The sequence below is a fragment of the Lutjanus erythropterus genome, chromosome 20 (genome assembly GCF_056507025.1).
Source record: "Lutjanus erythropterus isolate fLutEry1 chromosome 20, fLutEry1.hap2, whole genome shotgun sequence".
NCBI classification, from domain to species: Eukaryota; Metazoa; Chordata; class Actinopteri; order Lutjaniformes; family Lutjanidae; genus Lutjanus; species Lutjanus erythropterus.
The window spans coordinates 3,061,614-3,079,679 of record NC_139336.1 but is presented as its reverse complement, the minus strand read 5'-3'; the positions used below and the strand labels follow the sequence as shown (position 1 = coordinate 3,079,679).

Here is an 18,066-nt window from a genome sequence, read left to right as displayed (position 1 = left end):
TTGTAAAAGGATATTTAAATTTAGACCAGTTGATTTGTCTAAAAGTTAGAAAACAGTAAGGTTAAACAAATAAAATGCAATACAATACTGCATGAATTTAAAAATTATTTGAAACCGTTCTTTCATTCTTCACAGCCAGTTGTTATTTTAGATGCTGCTGAAATTTGTGGCGGTTTGCACCGTGCATGTTGAACACTGCACCTTATCCTACAAAAGACTCACGCTCACATTGACGTTCAGTCTGTTGACTTTAAAGAGCAGAATGTGACTGCAAGCAGGAAAAAGCAAACGTGTCTCCTGGTTGGGTGAAGTGCATTCACTTCAAAACAGAACAGAAGCACATTATTAGAAAGTTGGGCTGCAGCTAATGATTATTTTCATTTTCAGTTAATCTGTAGATTTTTTTTTTTTTTTTTTTTTTTGATTAATCAGGTAGTTGTTTGTCCATGAAATGTCCAAAAATTGCTTAAAATGTTGATCAGTGTTTCTCAAAGCCCAGGATGACGTCCTCAAATGTCTTGTTTTGCCCACAACACAAAGATTTTCAGTTTTCTGTCATAATGGAGTAAAGAAACAGAAAATATTCACATTTCAGACGCTGGAATTTTATTTATTCTTTTTATTTAAAAAAAATTACTCAAACCAGTTGAAAAAAATTAGTATTCCCACTAAAACTGTGACTCATATCATCATCACAATATCTGTCCAAATAATCACAGTATGATTCACATTCTTCCTTAACCAAGCTGAGTTTTAAACAAGAACAACTCACGTTCACATTGACATTCAGTCTTTTGCTTTAAAGAGCAAAAATGTGATCGCAAGCAGTAAACAACAAATGTGTCTCCTGGTTGGGTGAAGTGCGTTTACTTGTTTTATTTTTGTGATAAAACCACTGAAAACAAAACAGTAGCACATTATTAGAAAGTTTATAACATCAGTTAACTTATAATGTCAGTGAACAGACATTAGCACCTGGTCGTACCAAACCAGTAAAGGCTAGCAGCAGAACCCCTGTGTGAACTGACCTGAGCAGCGCTAATGAATGCAGCTTTTCATTTGTCTGAGGACGATGATGTTATTTCTTCTCTGACAGGGTTCACAGTCAACAGATCTGATAGGGCTTTGAAGACAGCAGACTTACTGTACAGAATAATAAGACTGTTGTTAAGCTTTTACCTGTTAACTGAGTGACAGCTTCTGAAAGAGAGCAGCAGCAACAAAAGAGAGTTTGGTTTAACATGAGCCGTCAGGTGAAAAATGGAACTGTTAGTCACAGCAGGGACCTTCTGTTGAATCTCTGTAAGGAATCTAAGGAATAATGAACCAGCTTCTCAGCTAAGGACATTTTCCATTCTTGTATGATGTAAATAAATCCTCCTTTAAGTCTCATGGCAGGACATCTAAGCAGAGGCAGCACTCTTATCATGACTGATGCCTGTGTCAAATGGTCACAGATTCCCATGAGTGCCTTGTGTGCCAAGCCTCTCTTCTGAAAATATACCTAAATACTCTAAGAGGTGGATTCTGTGGGACATTGAATGCACTTTAAGGTACTCTGCTTTAATTCCTGTTTTTGTTTTTTTGTTTTTTCAATGTATTACTGTATTTATTTATTTATTTTTGCAAAAAAGGATTATTGACTGAATTTGATCTGCTGGTTGTGCTGAATATATTCTATTCAGGTGGCTTTTTGCTTTTAGAGTACCGTAGTCTGTGGTCTTGGTGCAAAAACTGAGGCTCATTGTTTGTTTTTGGGTGAAAGAAACGACTGATGTGATTTAAAATTTAACTTTAAAGCCTCAAACTTATGGAAGCCCAAAGTGTTCAGCAGTAAATAAATAACCACACGAATACATTGTGTAAAATATAGAAATGGACCAAGAATTTGTGAAATAATTTAAGAAAACTCTCAACTAAACTCATAATTAGGGAATGTTTTGTCATCATTCATTTCTGTTTGATACCATTTTAATTTTATTATAGATGTTTTTATATCTTATATTTCAGAATTTCATTTTCTCAATAACGCTTTTATTTCATGTCACTTTTCACAGTGACACATGTGATTTGTTGTGTTGTCACCACCCTCTCACCTTTCAGCCAATCACATGGCCCCAGCCTCTCTGAATCTAGCAAGTGGACAACTGCAATAAAATGAAGCCACTTAACTAACCAACAACGTCAAAGTAAATTTGAATCAACCAACTAGAGGTTGCTGCTGTAAATAAACACTGAAGGTACACAGACACAGTAACTGAACCTCTTTAGTTTTTAGCCTTAGCTTAACAAGGCTGCTCATGCTGCCTATCTAGCGAACTAACTAGCTAGACCAGCTTGGATTTTTACTTAGCATGAACTCCCAGTGTTAGCAGTGTTGTGTCTTACAGTAACAAACATCTTCAGAGTCAAAACCTGTCAGATTTAGCTGTGAATTAAGCAGCTAACATTAGCTGCGTCAGTTCACACTGGCTCTTCATTTTGATGCTGAGTAATGCTGCGTTCTACCACGGAAGTCAGAGCTCGGAATGACATCAAACTTGAGTTACTTGTAATAAGTCAGAAAACCAAGATGGACACCTCCTATAGTTGGACAGTACTCAGTGTACAACAGAAGTGCTAATAAACAGTATATAACATGAGCAGCCCTGCTAAGTTAAACCATGGCACTGTTGTTATTGTTTGAGCTAACAGAAGCTAATTGGCTGCATTTTATTGCAGGGTCATGTTCAGCCCTGTCAAAACGTTTATTTAAACAGAAATGGTGGTGTGTTGAACATCCCGTTGTGTACGGGAATGCACTGCACTGCAGTGCCTTTTTAATACAGCAGTGTTTATATACACGTCGCTGCTGATTGGGTAACACCTTTGACACGCCCACCAAGTGAGAGAAAACATGCCTGAAAGCGCACCATTTTTAACCATTGCAAAGCAGTGCAAACCCTTTTCACACTGAACGTGCCCCAGTTGTTGAACTTGGGCGTGGGATTGTCTGAAGTGTCATTAACAGTGACATGAAATAAAAAGTAATAAAATTTGGACAATTGGAGTATTATTAGATGATGACATATTTTGAACATCTTAAATTATTTTTTATGTATATATTAGATTTTTTTTAAATTATTTATTTGCTGTTGAACACTTCAGGGCCCATACAAAGATTCCTCTGATGACCATCTGATTCGTCAGCAGCAGCAGTTTGTTGGTGACAAACAGAAAGCTAAAAATCCTCCATTTCAGCTGCAGACGCTGCTCAGGCAAAACCCCAGCTGATTGTCATGAAGATTAAACCCATTCTGGGCAGTGAGAGATCCAGTCTGATCAGGATCTCCTCATTCTGTAGTATTTAATGTGGAAAGTACTGTAATCGAAAGCAGGATGTGTTCCCCTGCTGTACAAACCAACGTGCTGTACAGTCTGTGTGTGCCTCTGGTACAAGTGCAGACTCACATGTTGGACTGTGTGTTTGTGACCTTCAGGCTGCTTCCTGTCAGCTGCCTTACTTCAGCACCACGTCTGCTTTTGAACTCACGCTGTGTCTTCGTAGCAGGAGGAGAGGAGACGATGGACTGAACATTTACAGTCCATCCCTCTGTCCTCCTTCTCCTCCTCCGCTCTGGCTCAACAAGTGTGTATGTGACTCTTTGCTCTGATATCATATATGCATAAAGTGGTGACACAGAATGATGTCACCATGTGGCTGTGTGTTTTCATATTTTGTACAGTGAAAAGTAACGCTCCAATGTCTTAAAGCGGCCTTTACTGTATGTTGTGCTGAGCAACAGGCAGGGAGGCAGATCACCAGTGGAACTTGAAATGTACAAGAACTACTACACTAAACAAACTGAAGGCTACAGTGTATATTGGTAACTGGTGGCATAGTTTACAAAGTGTATTCAGTATATATATTTCTATTTTATTTTATTATGCTAGCTGTAAGTGACAGAGAATGCAGAATGAGTATGTGAGTTGTTGTACAGTAGTTGTTTATTTGTAGATGCATCCATTGAAAGAATGTTATGGTGAAAAAAAATATTTATGCTTGTATATCTCAGCTGTTAAATAAACTAGTTCAACAGTGTTGATTTGATTTGGATTCATTTGATTTTCAGCTGAAATCACACCTGAGTTTGCACCACATGACAAATGTTTGAAGGAAGCAGGATGATGAAGATGAAGATGTCTACAATTCATTTCTCATGGGACAAAATGGTCATTCTTGATATTAGCAATTAATTCCCTAGTGGAAATGTCCATACCTATCATTCAGCTTTGATGTGTTATATCTCCAAGTTGATGTATCCATAATGGGGATTTGATTAGTTGCAATTTTAATTAATGATCAACAACTCATTTCCCGCTAATCAAAATATTAATTTGTGATATCAAAAATTAATTCCTACATAGTTTAAATGTCCACATTGGTCACCTTTTACCAGCTTCAACTTTTACCTCTGACTATTCACACTCAAGTCAACATAACCATACTATAATTTTGACTAGTTGAATTCTAATTAATGCTACACTGTAAAAAGGAAAAAGTTGAGAAAACTCAGCACTTCAAGGCAATGTACTGCAATAAATTTAAAGATTAGAGGTCAGCAGAACTTTTGAAAGTTTATTTCAAAACTTAAGAGTTTGAGTTGGGCTCAAAACTCAAAAGTCTATTGCAGTATGCTGCCTTGAAATTCTGAGTTTCCTCAACTATTTTTCAGTGTATCTGCCATTCAACACTATAAATATAAACTATTTGTTTTAACTCAGAAAAAGTTAGTGTCTGGGCTGCTTTAATAATTTAAGTTGACTGAATATGAAAAGACAAGTAAAGCTAATTTTTTGATGGATAATTATTCAAACCAAATTATTTTTCCTTGTTAAATAAACTTGATATTAATTCATCTGTATTTGAGAAAATATGTTTAATGAACTTACAGTATTGATTTGAATCAACAGCTCTTCAGTCAGACTGAAACATTTCTCAGTTTGAACAGTCAGTTTTTCATTTCACACAGAGAACTTCCTGCAGCTGCTCCTGTCAGGGACACTGTCCCAGCACCGGGACAAAAACAACATGTGAAACTGCTCCCAGAGAATTTATTTTATTTCTGAGTGTAAGGAACTATGGTCTGAACTCAGTACTGACCATCATGGCTCACATTTTCTTCATTAATGTGGAAACAAGCAACCATGACTTATCTTAAAGTATGTTAGAGACACACACCAAGTTTTCATCATATAGGTTTTCTTCAAAAAAAATAATAAATAAATAAAACAAAATAATAATAATAATAATAATAATAAAGAAAGGTTTTAACTCTCAAACAATGCATGCTGGGAAGTCTGCTAATGTGCTGATCATGTTTCATTAGAAACTTAATTTAATGATTTGAATGAACTCTGCACAGTACATTCATTCAACTCACTTCAGGTCAAAAGAACTCATGTTTCTGTTCAGGTTCTGACCTGTTCTGAGAATTTATTCTAGAAAGTGTTTAATTAACATGAACAAATAAAATGTGTATATTTACATAAATAAAAAAAAGATAAGTTGATTCTAATTTCCAGTATGATTTTTTTTACAGTGTGACAATGCTTCGTTGTAGATATCTACACTTGTCCTTACAGTACAGATATCATAGATGTAATTCTAGATTTCTAAAATCCAGTTCTGAATAGTCAAAATGAAATTACTGACATGTTGACTAATAACTAATGAAAATTATATTTGTATCAATAATTACACTGAGATTTCAACAATTCCTTTCATGACTAGTCAGAATTTAATTTTAGATACTGTTTTTCTTACTAGTGAAAAGAGAATTACTGATATCTGTAACTGTAACATGTCAAAATTGTTTTACAGATCTTGAATGAACATTTATACATGTCAGTGTCATTTCAACCAATGAAAACTAAATGACAGCCAGTCATTCCTGCTGATTCACTTGCTAAAGACTGACACTGTTGATTCTTCCCCAAAAACCCTGCATATGTGATACAATGTTGTGACCATTTGCAGAATTATTTGAAATGTTTGGCCCTTTACATGGTGGCCTTTCACCAGGACCACTAACCCTAACCCTCCATGACAGGGTCCTGTATGAAGACACACGGCACAGCAGCGCCCTCCCTGCCTGACGCAAGAAAATGACGCCTCCTTTCAGTTGTACAGGTTTATTCACAGAGATTAATAGCCTCGGTGGGCAGAGAGCTGACAGCAATAACAAGTGTGACACACATGTGACTGTGACAGAAAACAGTTACTTCACGGTACAGTTCAGTCAGACGGTGTGGTTCTGTGGTGGAAGTGAGAGAGGGGAAGTTGTTCAGAGTCCAAAAACAATACGATTCAACAACTTTCAGTGAGCTGAGGATGAGAAGAAGTGATGTCACTGAAGACGTCAAAGAAGCAGACAGTGGTGAAAAACCTCAAATACTGTCAGTAATCATATCATATTTCTGTATTAAAATAATAAAATTAGAACCAGTGCTGTCATAGATTTCACTTTTACAGTCCACCACTGTTGAGAGAACTGGAGTAAAATTATGAAGCATCACAAAACATCAAGTTATACAGAACAAATACATTCAAAATAAGAAATTAAAAAATATCTTTAAAAAACAGACAAACAAACAAAACACTTTCCATATCCAATGACTGATTTGGTAAGAGATGTAGTTTTAGTGGATGTGACAAAAGTGTATGTGTGTACATATATACATATATATATATTGTTTCAGTCTAGTTTTTATTATGTAAAATGTTTTCAGAAACTTAATTTAGTGTGCAGCCAAAACTCAGATCAAACTGTCAAACTATTCAGTGATGATCAAATATGGATCATGATTCTGTGACAGCACTGACTATTTCTGCCTCAAATGTTTTCAGAAACATATTTTAGTGACTGTTCAGCTGTAATAAGAGAAAATTACTCACCAGGCGGCTAAATAAGCATGTTCATGCACGTAGATGTTCGCTCAGCCATCCCAGATAAACAGAGAAGCTTTAATACCAACATAGTTACACAGAGTGTGACTTCATTCTCTCCTCAGGACACTTCACTATGTTTTTACATAGTAAATAGTCATTTTCTGACCACTGGTGGACTCTTGGGGGAGCAAGGCCCTGCTGTTCATAAAAATTACACAAACGTGCCCTCTTGGATGCCCTTATGGTGGATAAAGTAGTAGGGTGCACTCTGAAGTGCCCTTCTTGTGGACAAAAGGTGGTAAAATGCCCCCTGAATCTGCCCTCCATTGGAGAAAATAAGGTAAAATGTCCTCTGGGGTTCCTTTTCTCGTGGACAAAATGTGTGCCCTCTGAACTGCCCTTCCAGTGAAGAAAACACAACCCAGTGTCATAAAGTGCTGCCCTTCATACTAGAAAATTATTTGGCTTCTATGTTTCTTTAAAAAGTTGAATTGTTCCCTATGTGTTTTTATTACAGAGTTGTTGTAGTTGTTGTACAATAAAACAGTTTTAATCCAGACCAGGAATTGTTTCAGTTTAAGTGCATAATGATTTTTGCCACATTGGTGCCCCACTGCGTACAGGTGGTGCCCTTTTATACCCCTCAGACAGTCCATCAATGTTGCTGACATCTCTTGAGGCAGAATGTTGTTTTTAAGCGCCTTTACTGTGGCCCTAATTTTAGTTTTTTACACAATATCCTTTCTATAAGTTTAATTTCTTTCTTTTTTAAGTCTGTTTTTTATTTTATTTCAGTTAACTAAAATGCTTGTCATACCTAGGTTTAGTTTTAGTTCATCATAATAACTTCACTGCCGACAATTTTCGTGTGTGCAGTTTGGGGACGGCCCCTAGGCAGCTTATTAAAGTGGTTCAGAAGTGGAAGGAACCATAGAAGAAGAAATATGTTTGGATAACCTTCTGTAAATATAATGATAACAGTGGTTTCTTTAGCATCATGACATTACCAACAGATCCTTTGGTTGTAAATCAGGTGGTTCAGTCAGTTGAGGACAGACGCTGAGTCAACACAGCTTAAATTTATTGCTGACAGGAAAGTGTTCAAAGAAAACATTTCACATTATTCTCTTTCACTTTGATTTTTTTCTTGACATTTCGACTTTATTCTTGTTGTTTCAACTTTTTCCTCAATATTTCCACCTTATTCTCGACGTGCTGACTTTATCATAGAGATTTTGACTGTATTCTCAACATTTTGTAGTCATTTCAACTTTATTCTCGACATTTTGACTTATTCTTGATGTTTCCACCTTATTTTCAATATGTAGTTGTCAACATTTTGACTTTTCCTGACATTTCAACTTTATTCCCATTTAGAAAAAAAATCTTCCTCCTCAGCAGACACTAATAGTTAGTTTGACTTTATTCTTGACATTTTGAGATTATTCTTGAAATGAATAAATAAATATTCCTTTATGTGGCCTTAATTTTTATTAGTTTTGTAAGTAACCCACACAGTATTGTTTCATGTAGTTTTCACTCTCTTAAAGTCTAGTTTTTATTTTATTTCAGTTAAATAAAATGTTTTTTTTCAAACCTGGGTTTAGTTTTAGTTAATTATAATAACCTTGCTGCCAAAGATTTTCGGGTGTGCAATTTGTAGACGGTCCCTAGGCTGCTTAGCTATGTGGCTAAAAATTGCAAGGGAATCATAGAAGAAGAAATATGTTCGGCTATCTCAGGTGAAACTCGGTGTAAAGAAGGTTAACTACAGATCGTTTGGTTGTAGATCAGGCGGTTCAGTCAGCTGAGGACAGACGCTGAGTCAACACAAGTCAAACTTGTTGCTGACCGACAGGAAAACGTCCAAAGTAAACTTGTGTTTGTTTTCACAGAGTTATTTCAGACATGTTTTCCTTCTGCAGTCCTGAAACAGTATAAAGACGTGTGTCAGCGAGTTGCAAGACAATCTAGATCCTGTTCTATCGGTGTGTAACCGCAGGATCCGTGTTTGGATCAGAGAGCTGCAGTCAGTCACGAGTTGTTCCTGACACACACTCACTTCCTGCACACACTCAGACCTGTGCAGCCCGCTGGAAGAAGAACAGGAAGGAGCAGGAGGAGAATTCTGGATGTGTGCTGAATGTCCTGACTAACTCCACGGTTTGCTTCGGTACCGACACGCACAATGCTGTCCCTAGACCAGGTGAGGCAGAGTTTAGACAGCGCAGGACAGTCTCACGTCCTGCAGTTCTGGTCGGAGCTGTGTGAGGAGGACAGGGACTCTTTCCTTCAGGAGCTGTCCCAGCTGGACCTGAAGGGGCTGAAGGAGCACTGTGATGGGGCAGTGAAGGCTGCAGCCTCCCCGGCCTGCAGCCTGGATCAGCTCATAGAACCGGTCCCCCCAGAGTCCATCGGCAGCGTGAGGAAGAGCGACCACAGCTCTCTGACACAGTGGGAACATGAGGGTGAGCGGCGGCTATTACAGGGATTACGGTAATCTGCCTACATGTAGAAAAGAGGGGAAAATAAATCAAATAAAAGCAAGATGGAGGCAGATTTATGGAAGGAAATCTCCTCCACTGAAAGAAAAAAAAATATCTCACGAGTTATATAATTCTGAGATTTGAAAAAATCAATTAGATTGGTCACCATTCACTTCCTGTGAAACTCCAGCAGTGTTTTGTGGACTACAAATCTAAACCTGACCTTCAGTCAGCATGAGGGTGAAAAGATAATGACTGAATATTAAATTCTCGGGTGAACTACCTCTTTAATAATAGTTTTGGCAAGTTTTTTTCTTTTTTTGATAATTTTTCAAGTGTTTCTTGTTGTAATACTCATGTTGGCCACAAGAGGCTGAAGTGCACCACTGTTCTAACTCACCTTATACAAATCATGACATAGTGGTGTGCTTCAGTCTCCTGTGGCCAAAATGAGTATTACATCAACAAACACAAAAAAGACTGATCCTGATGACAAAACAGCAACTTTTTTTTTTCTTGTTTATACAGATGAAAAATGTAATTTGATTCTAGTGAAACGTTTTAAACCTGGTCTTACATCTTAAAGGGAGGAGAGAAAACAATGTAGTGAGAAAAAAAAAATCTAAAGTAGCAAGTTACAGGAGTGGCCACATCACAACACCGGACGATGTTTAGAGTCCTCTACGTGCAGGCTTTTGTTGGCTTTATATATATTTTCTGACTTTTCTCAAATCATTGCTTTTTCTTGTGAAATAGCAGAAATAGACTTGTCTCTTCATAACTCTAAAAACTATAAAAATGAAATAATATGAGAAGGGAAATATGACTTTTTGAACTGCTCATTGCCCACATGTGAGCTGTTACTAAGAGTCATAAGGCAAATGATTTGGAACCACTGAGCTAAAACATTCAAATCACTGCTAATCTCCTCCTCTTCTACTAAAAACTCTACTTGTACAGTATCACAAAAGGTACAGTGTGCTATGTAGGCCAGTTGTAAAGTTTAAAGGCCTTCAGTTTACTCTCCTGCGTCCTGCTGCTGCTCATGTTTCCTCTGTGTTTCCACAGGGCTGTTGCAGGTCTCAGAGAGTCGAGTTGGAGTCCTGCTCCTGGCCGGAGGTCAGGGGACCCGTCTCGGTGTTCAGTATCCCAAAGGGATGTACAACGTTGGGCTGCCGAGCAGAAAAACCTTGTATCAGATCCAGGCAGAGCGTATCCACAAAATCCAGGAGCTGGCAGACAGGAAGCACGGCTCCAAATGCACCGTTCCATGGTGAGATTATGGGATGGACCTGACTTTGTCATGGCCAAACATCACTTTTTGGCTTTGTGATTAATTAAAGGGGTAGTTCAGATTATTTGAAGTGTGGTTGTGCGAGTTACTTCTCCATATTCAGTGTATTACCTACAGTAGACGGCAGTCAAAACGCCCCCAGTTTGGAGAAGCAGCAGGAGCACCAGTGCAAGAAGCTAAGTAATGTACTGCTGTAGATGGGTCAGCAGTAAAACATATTTTATACACCCAAAGAATCAATTTAAGTGTACACTATATTTAGTATATTTTTACCACTTTACCTTGCTGTCAGATGGACTTTTCCAACAGGAAACTGTAGTTATTGAAGTCTAAAATCACTCTCTCCAAACCAACCAATCTCCAGAGGCAAAATCTGCAATTTTAGCTCACAGAACACAGGGATTTCTGGTCTACTGTTGCCTTGTTCTGTTTGTTAGTTTGTTTCTGTGTGACTTCAGTGTTTTAAAGGGTTAGTTTGGATTCACCAAAGTCACAGAATAACACACAGAAACTAACCAATCAAGGCAGTGGTAGACCAGCAACACCTGTGTTCTCTGAAGTAAAATCACTGATTTTGCCTATGGAGTTTGGTTAGTTTGCAGAGAGTGATATTTGGCTTATACAATGGCAGTTTCCTGTCAGAAAAGGCAGTCTGACAACAAGGTAAAGCAGTGAAAATATTCTAAATATAACACACACTTAAACTGATATTGAGATTTTTTGGTAGGTGGACATTTTTGTGGCTAAAATACCTTTTGTTGCTGACACTGTCCACAGCCGTACATTGCTTAGCTTATCTGTGCTGGTTCCCCTCTCTGCTGCTTGTTCAAACTGGAGACGTTGGTCATCAACTACTGTAAAGAATACACTGACTATGAATAAATACCTCATACAGACATACTTAAAATTATCCAAACTACCCCTTTAAGCTTGCAGAAGTTTTAAGATAAATAAAGTCACCAAGATCATAACATTTGAAACGTCTGGTCTGTACTGTTACAACTCTTCAGGTACATAATGACCAGTGAGTTCACTCTGGCTCCCACTGAGAAGTTCTTCAAGGAGAACAACTACTTCAGTCTGGAGCCATCAAACATCGTGATGTTTGAGCAGAGGATGATCCCGGCTGTGACCTTCGATGGAAAGGTCATCCTGCAGGAGAAAGGCAAGATCGCCATGGCCCCGGGTAGGTGCACACACACATCTGTGTGTCGCTTCTGATCTGTGGTCAGTTTGAGCTAATGAGCCATGTTTCCCTGTCAGATGGGAATGGTGGTCTGTACCAGGCACTGGTGGACAACAATGTGCTGGAGGACATGAAGAAGAGGGGAGTGGAGTACCTGCATGTGTACTGTGTGGACAACATCCTGGTCAAGATGGCCGACCCGGTATTTATTGGCTTCTGTGTGAGCAAAGGGGCCGACTGTGGAGCCAAGGTAGGAGCCAGTAAATCTGAAGGGAAGACTTCAATCACATAAAAATGCATCCAAACTGTGACTCACCTGTTTTCACCTGTCCTCTCTTCATGTGTCAGGTGGTGGAGAAGGCCTACCCGACAGAGCCGGTGGGCGTGGTTTGCAGGGTGCAGGGCGTCTCCCAGGTGGTGGAGTACAGCGAGATCCAGCCGGAGACAGCCAAGCTGCGAGGACCTGCAGGAGAGCTGGTGTACAGCGCTGGAAACATCTGCAATCACTTCTTCACCAGAGCCTTCCTGCAGGAGGTAGCAGAGTAAGAGTCTTCACTGTCACTGCATGTGTTGGTAGGATCCCTCTGACAGCACAGCAGCTGAAATCACACAGATATTAGCAAGCTGACATATTGAATAGCAAACTTTAACAGGGCACAGTGAATCCAAACCATCCCCGTAAAGCACTGAAGTCACAGAATAACAGCCAACAAGCCAAAAGTTGCTCCCTCCAAAGCAGCCCACCTCCATTGGCAAAATCTGTAATTTTACTTTGCAGAATACAGGAGGTGCTGCTAAATCTGTTAGTTTCCTTGTATTACTGCATGACTTCGATGTTTTAAAGGTTCAGCTTCACCAAAGTCACACTTTAACCCAAACAAACTAACAGATTGAGGCAGCGGTGGACCAGTAACTCCAGTGTTCTGTGAGGTAAAATTGTTGATTTTACCTATGGAGTTTGGTTGGTTTATAGAGAGTGATATTTAGCTTATACAACAGCGTTTCCCATCAGAAAAGGCTGCTTGACGGAGGACTCAGGCCACTATGCTACAACAAGCGAGGACTTAAAGGTCCAGACTGTAAGATTTAGGGCGATCTACTGGCAGAATATGACAGAAAGGGAACATAATAATCATAAGTATGTTTTCATTACTGTTATCTCAGAATGAACTCTTTAGGGCACAGGTCCTCTCCCATGGTGGCCACCATGTTGCCTCTATATTTAGCCCTTGGACCAGGAGGATGAGGCGAGATGTTTGCAGTCTACAAGCTCACTGCTAGATGCCACTAAATCCTACAAACTGATCCTTGAAGTTGTCTCAAAAACTATAAAAAATAATGACCAGATTTCAGTGACACAGCTGTTGATCCCCAGAAGATAAACCCTGTATATGGTCTTCTTTTGTTCCTCTGTTGTCAGTAAAAATACTTTTCATTTTCTCATTTTCTTTCATCTTGCAGGAAATTTAAAGACCAACTGAAACAACATGTTGCACTCAAGAAAGTGCCCTTTGTGGACACATGTGGCAATCCTGTCAAACCAACCAAACCCAACGGCATCAAGATGGAGAAGTTTGTCTTTGATGTATTTCCATTCTCAAGGTATTGTACCTTCAGTTACTCACATCTGCTGTTTTACTCTACAATAAATGACATAAGTCATAGGCAGAAGTGCTGAGTAACGTTTACTCTTTACATTTCAACACAAATATCTGCACTTTTTATTCCTTACATTTTCAAAATGGGCTCATTAATTTAGTTTTAATGCAAGATGAAAAAAATGTCAGAGGCGGAACAAGACCAATACAACATAACTAGATGTAACAAGATGAAACTGACATAAAAGACATAAGATGCAAATTCTGTAAAACGTGACAAGACCAAAAACAATTTAAGATGAACATAATAATACATAAAATAAAAATTGTGTAAAGAGTGTAACGAGACAAATATGACATAACAAGGCTTAACAACACAAAAACAACGTAACAATACATAACAAGACAAAAAAGACATAAAAGACATGAGACAGAAATGACACAAGATACATAACAAGATGAAAATGACATAAAAGACAAGACGAAAATGATGTAAAAGATGTGACAAGACAAAAAATGGTGTAAGAAGATGAAAACAACATAACAATACATGAGATGAAAATGATGTAAAAATGTAACAAGATAAATATGATGTAACAAGACAAGAATGACGTAACAATACATGACAAGACAAAATGAAGTTAAAGACGTCACAAGATAAAAAGTGATGGAACAACATGTAACAAGACAAAAATGACGTGCAGACGTAACAAGACAAACAATGTAAACATATAACAAGACAAAAATGGCGATGGACAACAAAAACAATGTAACAAGACTTAACAAGATGAAACAGAGACTCTGATGGAGAAAAGGTGAGGTTCAGTTATCTCTGCACAGAAACAGTCAGGAGAAATGTCCTACAGAGGACGACTTTTTACTTTTATACTTTGGGTGCATTTCAGAGCCTGAACTCTTTCACTTTTAGCAGTCTTTTTTTTTTTTTACACAAGTAACTACTTCTACTTGACAACAGAATGTGTGGACTTTTGAAACTTCTTGTCGTAACAGATAATTGAAAGATTTCCTCTGTGTGTTTGTTTAGGAGCTTTGTTGTGTTTGAGGTGGTGAGGGAGGATGAGTTCTCCCCCCTGAAAAACGCAGACGGAGCGACCACAGACAGCCCCACCACGGCCAGAAACTCTCTGCTGGCTCAACACTACCGCTGGGCCACGGCTGCAGGAGCCTCGCTGACGGACGAACACGGGAATAATCTTCCTCCTACAGCCAGGTCAGACCCTGCAGCTGCAGAAAATGTCAGAACCTGAACCCTGACCGTGGTCAGACTCCTCTGATAGGCCGGGACCTTTTTATATCCAACATTTTGTCTCGTCTGAGCAGGAAAAGCACAGGTGGAACCAATAATATTCATGAAGACTGTCCAGTAGGTTTTACAATCTGCACAGCATCAACTCCCTATATCCTTAGACTCTAATAGAAATATCTATTAGAATGGTTTACTGGATTACCAAATGCAATAAAATCATCATATTATGACATAAAAAGAAAAGTTCAACATTTTGGGGAATTCACTTTCAAGCCAACAGTTAGATGAGAGGATATATACCACACTGAATATGAAGTGGAGACAGCAGGGAACAGACCTTTTTCACAGGAGCTATATTAATATGAGATAGTGCAGTAAACACCGCTGTTAGCAATGATACTCATTAAGGCCCCATTCCATTTAGTGTAGCAGAGCTTTTCCAGAAGTCAACATGCGCAATAACAGCAGCCTGACTCTGTTTGACCTGAGAAGAACGCAACTTTAATTACTATCATTGGTAGCACTTGTGTTTTTAATGTCTTTTATGTTGTTCTTTGTCTTTTGCAACATTTTTCATCTTGTTTTGTCTTTTACGTTTTTGTCGTTACATCTTTTTCGTTGTTTTTTTCATCGTCTTCATCTTTTTCATCATATGTCTTTTATGCTGTTTTTAGTCTCTTTATGTCTTTTTGTCATATTACATCATTTTTCATCTTGTCTCGTTGCATTTCTTCTTCTTCTACTGGTGTTTCGTCTTGTATGTCTTGTTACATTACTTTTGGTCTTGTTAAGTCTTTCATGTCTTTTTGTCATTTTAGTCTTATTTAGTCTTTTTTGTCATGTTATGTAGTTTTTCATCTTGTTACATCTTATTCTTTTTCGTTGTTTTTTGTCTTGTTGCGTCTTCTTCAGGGGTGGAAGTAACTAATTACAAATACTCAAATTACTGTAATTAAGTAGTTTTTTAGAGTACTTGTACTGTAGTAGATTTGCAAGTCTGTACTTTTACTGGTACTTAAGTATTTATTTCACCATGTAATCTACTTAGTTACTTTCAAAATCATAGTTGAGTACGGAGTATAATTTGAATTAATATCCAAACTTTTCATCTGCATTTTTGTAGCAAATCAGGTGATCTGATCACAAACAGGCCAATGAAAACAAAGACATACAACTGAAAAACAAAACAAAATGGTGCAGCAGCACACATTTGGAGTAAGGATGTTCATGATTAATCATTAATCAATTAATTGCCATTAAGAATTTACCCAATTAGAAATGTATTCATTGATGTTTAATCAATAGTCATGGAACTGCACTTCATTTGATGTTGTTTTGTCTAGTGGAGTTTGACTAAACTGAGTTTGTCTAGTTTGTTGACTTAAAATGAGAAAAAAAAAGACAAAACCGAAAAAAACTAAAATTAGTAAAATAAATGTAATATGTATCTTATAAATTATTCATAATTAATCAGTTGTTAGTGTTTTCAGCTATTCAGGAAAACACAAAATTTACAACCCTAGTTTAGAGAGGTGACTGTGACATCAACGGTTAAAAGTAACTCATACTCTGAGTAGTTTTTGAGACAAATACTTTGTACTTTTACTGCAGTATATTTCTAACACCAGTACTTTTACTTATAATTGAGTAACAGTACTTTCTTGAGTACAGATTTCAAGTACTCTTTCCACCACTGATCTTTTTTGACTTATGTCTTTTTTGACATGTTACATCATTAGTCATGTTGTTAGATCTTATTCTGTTTGTTAGATCTTTTACATCATTTTGTGTCTTGTTATGTCGTTTTTAGTCTTGCTACATCTTTTTTGTCTTATGTCATTTTCATCTTGTTGTGTCTGTTGTGTGTTATGCACTGATGCAAATTAAAAGTAATCAATAATTCCCCTTAAATATTAAAACTACAGTAACTAGCCTGTTTTGAAAATCTAAGGAGTAGAAAGTACAATATTTGTTTTCAATTGTAGGGAGCAAAAGTAAAAGGTTGTCAGGAATAAATTCTCAAATAAAACACAGATATATGAAAACTCCAATTAAGTACAGTAACAAAGTATTTGTATTTAAATACTTTGCAGCTTTGATCATCGACAACAGAAGTCACTGTGCTGGTCAAGAAACAGTAGCAGCACATAACTGTACAGCATAGTTAAACCACACATACTACATGTACTCATGTGTCAAGTGTACATCCATCAGTCTTTGGGGCAACCAGCCAACTCTTCCCATCATATAAAACTGCTGCAGATCATTAGATCAAGGGTCACAGTCACTAGCAGAATATGATATGAAGGAACGTATCCTTAATATGTGTGTGTTTTTTCCCCAGTGTGTCAGCAGGAGACAGTCCTCCAGCACAGTGGGAGATTTCTCCTCTGGTGTCCTACTTTGGAGAGGTGAGGACATGAATGTACCAACAGATCCTTGTCCAAATCTTATTATCCCAGTGTCAAACTGGTGAAATCTTTAGAGCAGTTCATTGAATAAAAAACATTTTGAGTGTACTTGCATTTAAATTAATTGACTAAATAATTTAACCTCCATCTCACCTCCTCTGCCAGGGACTGGAGGAACTACTGAAAGGGAGGAAACTGACAACTCCCTTCATTCTGGACGAACAAAGGGCCAAAGAGCTGCAGGCTCAGTAACATTTCTCTGATTATCAGAGGACTGAGTGATGGCAGCACAGATCCCAGGACAGTACAGAGCTGTAGCAGGACAGAATGGAGAGGAGAACCCTGGATGGATGTGTTCGGGTGTTTGTTTCAGTGAATTTTTGACTTTATGTGAAGATAATCATATCAAACTGTCAGTTCATGCATCTCAAATAAGACAAATAAGGGACTAGCAATGAGTTTGGGGAATTTATATGAATTTTGTTTTGTTTTACATGTAACAAAAAATATAAACAAAATACCTCAATTTGTGTCCTCTCCCCTTATTTTTAGTTAATTCATTCTACTCTACTACCTCTTTATATGGAAGAGTAATAGTGCCAGGCATAAGAAAAAATAAATCAAAAGATTTCTTTAAATTTTAGAACAAATTTAAAATGTTGAGAAAAAAGTTTTCGTATTTTGCCTATTTAGAAATACAATAAAAGTAAACAGTGTAATGAATACTATTTATATAATATATATCATGATATATATAGGAACATAAAAAAAACATCTGTCAAATTCATCTTTCACATTGTTTATTGTGTGTTTTGTCTCCCTGGCAAATGAATTACATTCAAAATATGAATGTAGGGCTGTGGAGAAAGGGCAGTTACACTTAATGGATAGTG

General features: G+C 37.6%; 1 protein-coding gene across 1 annotated transcript; it reads left to right on the top strand.

Moving 5' to 3' along the window:
* The first annotated feature begins 8,642 nt into the window (after nt 1–8,642).
* On the top strand, nt 8,643–17,699 carry uap1l1 (UDP-N-acetylglucosamine pyrophosphorylase 1 like 1). The gene is made up of 9 exons (XM_084746353.1): nt 8,643–9,399; nt 10,486–10,690; nt 11,722–11,897; nt 11,975–12,147; nt 12,246–12,439; nt 13,359–13,499; nt 14,541–14,726; nt 17,107–17,173; nt 17,339–17,699. Exons 1-9 carry the CDS (start codon nt 9,120–9,122, stop codon nt 17,423–17,425), a joined length of 1,509 nt encoding a protein of 502 aa, XP_084602479.1. The 5' UTR covers nt 8,643–9,119; the 3' UTR covers nt 17,426–17,699.
* The last annotated feature ends 367 nt before the right edge of the window (nt 17,700–18,066 follow it).

Bases quoted from the DNA above. Each gene is read 5' to 3' on its own strand.
- uap1l1 (XM_084746353.1), top strand. From the start codon at position 9,120: ATGCTGTCCCTAGACCAGGTGAGGCAGAGTTTAGACAGCGCAGGACAG. The intron at 12,148-12,245 runs GTAGGAGCCAGT...TTCATGTGTCAG, and splicing joins GGGCCGACTGTGGAGCCAAG to GTGGTGGAGAAGGCCTACCC. The intron at 14,727-17,106 runs GTCAGACCCTGC...TTTTTTCCCCAG, and splicing joins AATCTTCCTCCTACAGCCAG to TGTGTCAGCAGGAGACAGTC.